The sequence below is a fragment of the Phacochoerus africanus genome, chromosome 2 (assembly GCF_016906955.1).
Source record: "Phacochoerus africanus isolate WHEZ1 chromosome 2, ROS_Pafr_v1, whole genome shotgun sequence".
NCBI classification, from domain to species: Eukaryota; Metazoa; Chordata; class Mammalia; order Artiodactyla; family Suidae; genus Phacochoerus; species Phacochoerus africanus.
The window spans coordinates 255,893,346-255,898,336 of NC_062545.1; the positions used below are offsets into that span (position 1 = coordinate 255,893,346).

General features: G+C 43.8%; 1 protein-coding gene across 2 annotated transcripts in view; it reads left to right on the forward strand.

Moving 5' to 3' along the window:
* The window catches only part of PRPF4 (pre-mRNA processing factor 4), a 17,660-nt gene extending 16,059 nt beyond the window's left edge, over positions 1-1,601 (forward strand). For both annotated transcript variants that reach the window (XM_047768185.1, XM_047768186.1), the window contains 2 exons: positions 85-203; positions 724-1,601. In XM_047768185.1, the coding sequence (XP_047624141.1) occupies positions 85-203; positions 724-917 (313 nt within the window). In that variant the 3' untranslated portion in view covers positions 918-1,601. The remainder of the gene's footprint in view (positions 1-84; positions 204-723) is intronic.
* Positions 1,602-4,991: the final 3,390 nt, after the last annotated feature.

Genomic DNA, 4,991 nt, shown 5'->3' on the forward strand with positions numbered 1-4,991 from the left:
TAAAATAAGCTCATTGAAGGGTGGAGGGAGTTATTGGTCAGCAAGTGCTCTGTTTCTAATGTCAGTACTACATCTGATCCACAGCTACCACATTGCAACTGGCAGTGGTGACAACACCTGCAAAGTGTGGGACCTTCGGCAACGGCGTTGTGTCTATACCATTCCTGCCCATCAGAACTTAGTAACTGGTGTCAAGTTTGAGCGTAAGCTTTCCTCCTGTTGTAGGCTTAATTGCAAGACAGATTGCACTTCTGTGGAATGCAGGCCTGGCGTTAGCTTAACTTGGAAGCGGAACAGGAGAGCATTTGAACTCTCTTGAAGAAAAAAATTATAATTTCCTTCCCTCCACCACATTTCAAGGCAGAGCTATGGCACAGCATGCTTCTCCTTGCTGGGAAGGAAAGAATACTTCTGTGAATGGTTTGCTTCCTTTTTTGTTTCCCCATGGAAGTCCCAAGGACCGAATCCTTACTACTACTCGGAACAGGTTGTCTCTCAGGAAAAGAGCCAGAGGACCTTAATCATGTTCTTTGTTTCCCTAAGTCTGCCTGTTAGGTGTTTTCTTTTTCCTAGAGGCCTAGTTAAGAACATAGATCAGAGTGTTGGGTTTTGCTGAATGCGATAATACCTTCATTTTCAAAAGAATATGTTCTAGCAGATTTTTATGCTTTTATCTTCTTATGCTCTTTTGAATACTTGAATTCCTTCCCTTTTCTTTTGTAGCTATCCATGGGAATTTCTTGCTCACTGGTGCCTATGATAACACAGCCAAGATCTGGACCCACCCAGGCTGGTCCCCACTGAAGACCTTGGCCGGCCATGAAGGCAAAGTGATGGGCCTAGACATTTCTTCCGATGGGCAGCTCATAGCCACTTGCTCGTATGATAGGACCTTCAAGCTCTGGATGGCCGAATAGGCAGGACCGTGGAAAAAGGACGCTACCTCCCTCTCACAGAGCCATTTTCAAAAGAAAGGAATCGATGTGTTTTGTTCTATCATGTTTTTGCCAATTACCATGCATAGATCCGCAAAAGAATTGGATTTCCATGTCAGCTCCCACTGTAGGCAGGCTGCCTCCTCCTTGGGTTTTGATAAACCCCTTTCATGGTTGAAATTTTAATTTTCATCTTCAGGCCCTGCCACGAACTGTGTAGACATTGTGTTTCTTAATCCTTTGTTTGGATGCCCTGTTGCCTCCCTCACAGTACTCAGGATTCCATTTTGAATTCTTGAAACTTGACTTTCCATTACATGGTACATGCTTCAGGACCACACATGACCCAGAGAGCAAGGGCTGGGCTATAGTCTGAGCAGAGAGGCACATCTCACCATGCACTGGCTAAACAGTGGCTGGCAGAGCAAGAACCCTGAGAGCAGAAGGTGAAGAGGTAAACCACAGCTATGCTCGGGTTTTGTAGTTGAGCTTTTTACCTCTTCCTGTCGAGTTCACTTGGAATGCTCATTGCACCAGGAAGCTCAGAACTAAACATTTGCCTTGTCACATAATGCCTTCCATTTTGCTTGGAAGTTTGGCATCCTTTGTTGTTACCCAAAAGCTGGGCCAGTGTGAAGAGTCAATGAAATTTTTAGAAAGCAAAAATGACGTCTCTGTTGTCTTCTGTTTGCTTGAAGGATATACCCCTCATGTTGAGATAACTTGGGAAAAATCTGTAATGGGTATTCCTAAACATAAGCTGCTTTTTTCCTTTTTTTGGGCGGCCACGTGGCATATGGAGTTCCCGGGCCAGGGATCAGAGCCGAGCCACAGCTGTGACAACACCGGATCCTTAATCCACTGTGGATTAAACCTACGTCCCAGTGCTCCCAAGGCGCCACCAATCCTGTTGCACCACAGCAGGAACTCTTTTTTTTTTTTTTTCCTTCATTACACACTTGCTACAGAGTAAAATTCTATTATAAAAACTACCCTTTAGGAGTTCTTCTGTGGCATAGCAGGTTAAGGATCTGGCATTTTCACTGCTGTGGTGTAAGTTGCTGCTATGGCATGGGCTCAGCCCCTGGCCTGGGAACGTCCACGTCCCATGGCTGCATCCAAAAATAAAACTGTCCTTTAAACAATGATTTTGTATAGTTAAGTATTTTCTGAATCCCAGCCATGAGTCTACAGAGGTTCTTATTTTTCAGTTTGAGATACAGCAGGTAATCTCTATGGCTTGCTCCAATTCTATCTCCTTAGTAATAAGCATTGTCAGTGAATTTTTTATTTATTTCTCTTAATATGGGCTGTTGCATTTTGGGCCAGACTCCCCATGAACTGTATCTGGACTCTCGTTCTTCATCGCCAGTGCAGCAGTTACCTTCACCTCTTTCTACCCCACGTATACAACCACTGAACTCTGAAATTGGGCAGTAAATTCACACAAAAGCATAGGAATTTGGGAAAAAAGGATTGTGTGTAGAGAATTCAAGAAGGGCTTATATGATGGCTTCTAGTTGAATGTTCAAGATAGCACTTTTCATTTGCCGTGCTGGGGAGGCTGAGGGTGACTGTCTAGCTCTGTCATGCGGACTGTGTGTGATGTGTAGCTAAATCATCTGTTTGACCTGATTTCAACTATAACCAAATAGTTGCATATCCTGTGTGTCTGTTCAACTTGTGGGATTATCAGCTCTACCCTCCACTGGGCATTTCACTGTAGCTTAAGTATTAATGTGCTCTTATTTCCTCCACAGTTGGCCATGAAAAATTATTTTTTCATTACTGCCTTTATAGTGTATATAAACTAATAATGACCATTAGTGTATTAGCATGCAATTTGAATATAGTGTGGTAAACATTTCAGTTTTCAAGTTGAAATTTTACTATACGTTTCATGAAAAAAACTTTTTTTTTCAGTTGTTCCAAGAGATTTAGAGGTAGCAACTGGGTGAAAACATTTCCTCTAAGCCTTTGGCAAAACAAATGTCTTGTGGAATATACTTTTCTTCATTGGAAATATCATTGTTAGCACTTAGCCGATGAGCATAAACCAAGTATGGCATTTCATCGTAATGGTGAGATAAATATCATACCATCATTAGACAGAACACTTACTCTGCCTCGACACTGCCAGGCACATTCAGACGTCATGTTTCATCCTCACCATCTAATTTTACCCCTTCTACTTGGAGAACTTACAAGAAACCTAGTGTTTTTCAATAGGATACTATTGGCAATTTAGGATGGATGATATTTTGTTGTGTAGAATTTTGAGTCTTGCAGCATGTCTTAGCATCCCTACCTCTGGAGTACCAACAGCCCCTGCCTCGGAGTACCAAAGATTTCTAAATGCTTTCTCAAAGGATGGCACTGCCCCAATGTTAGAACTATTGAAGATGAAGACAGAAGTTGTCATGTTTAGTATAGGCTTCCCCATGGTGAATCAGACACTCCAAGAGTATAAGTCTGTTTTGGTTTTGTGTTTTTGTTTGGGGGCTGGGGTGTTGGCCTCAGTGTGCTGTGGCTTAATGTGGGATCTCAGTTCCCAGGTCAGGGATTGAACCCAGACCACAGCAGTGAAAGTGCGGAATCCTAACCACTAGACCACCAGGGAACTCCCCTCCCTGTAAGTTCTGTTTTGACTGAAAGGCCACACATACTAGCTGGATGACATTGAACAAGGCAGCTCAACTTGGGGAGCCTCAGTTTCATCTATGAAATGGGATGAATCCTGTTTGCCCTCAGGAGCAGTAGGCCCTAGTTACAGAGGCAATGCCCCTTCTTGAGCATCCCCCAGCTCCTCTCGGATCCTCATGGCTCTGAGAATGTGGTGAGATCACTGCCTAATTTACCTGCCACAAAGTTATGGAGCAAGGCTGTGTAAAGAAATGAAGTCAGTGGGGAGAGGTGGAGTCCCAGCTTTCATGTAATTATCTTTGATGGCGCAAGTGGAAAGGTGGATGCTAGTCCCCTGGCAGGATATGTAGGTGGCTTTCCAATTTCATAATGAAGAATTTTTTCTTCACGGTGGAGTTCAAGACTGCTTGGTTTTCCTAAACATTAAGCATATGTCTTGGCTATTTTGGAACATCTGGAACATTAAGACCCCTAAGAATTTATAGAAGCTACCTTTATTAAATGTTAGAGCAAATAAAACCAACTCAATATCTGGCCTTATTCTATAGTTATTCAAAAAGCAAAGAAAAAAAAATCTCGTGATGGTGTTTTAACTGCTTTTGAGGTTGTTTCAGAGCCCCAAGCAACCAGGTGATATTTAAAGTGGGGAAGCAGGAGTTCCCGTAGTGGCTCAGCAGAAATGAACCTGGCTAGTATCCGTGAGGACGCAGGTTTGATCCCTGGCCTCACTCAGTGGGTTGAGGATCCAGCATTGCCATGAACTGTGGTGTAGGACCTATCACAGACACGGCTCAGATCCCGAGTTGCTGTGGCGTAGGACCACAGCTGTAGCTTCAATTTGACCCCTAGACTGGGAACCTCCATGTGCTGCCGGTGCGACCCTAAAAAGACCAAAAAAAGGCGGGAGCAGGAATCAGGGTTTTAGACACTGCAGAAGTAGCAACTTATAGTCAAGCAGCACCCTGAGTATCCAAATTCTGCCTAGTTTTCCTTGGTTCCTAGATTCTGTCATATAAAAATGAAAACCGGGTCCCCGCCCCTGCAAGGCCTGGGATGGGAGCTAAGGCTTTTACTCTACCTGGGGTTTCTGCCTTAGCTCCTAAGGCCAGAATTACAATGGTTAGGGGAGAGCAATCAGCTCCACCCTGCACCTACCAGGAGAAATAAAAACCTTTTCCTCCAAATCACAGATTGCTTTGAGTCACTGATTCTGGTTTTTTCCCCTTAAAACTTTTATCCTCAACACTTATAAATCACATACTGACAAGAGTTGTCTTGTACCTGAAGCAGCTGAGTGAGGGTGCCCTTGCTGATAAGGACTCTGACGGTCACCCTGGGTGATCCTAGGCTTCTCTTCCCCTAGTCCTGACAGAGCACCGGCCAAATGGTTGTTGAATGAGTAAATGAATGATG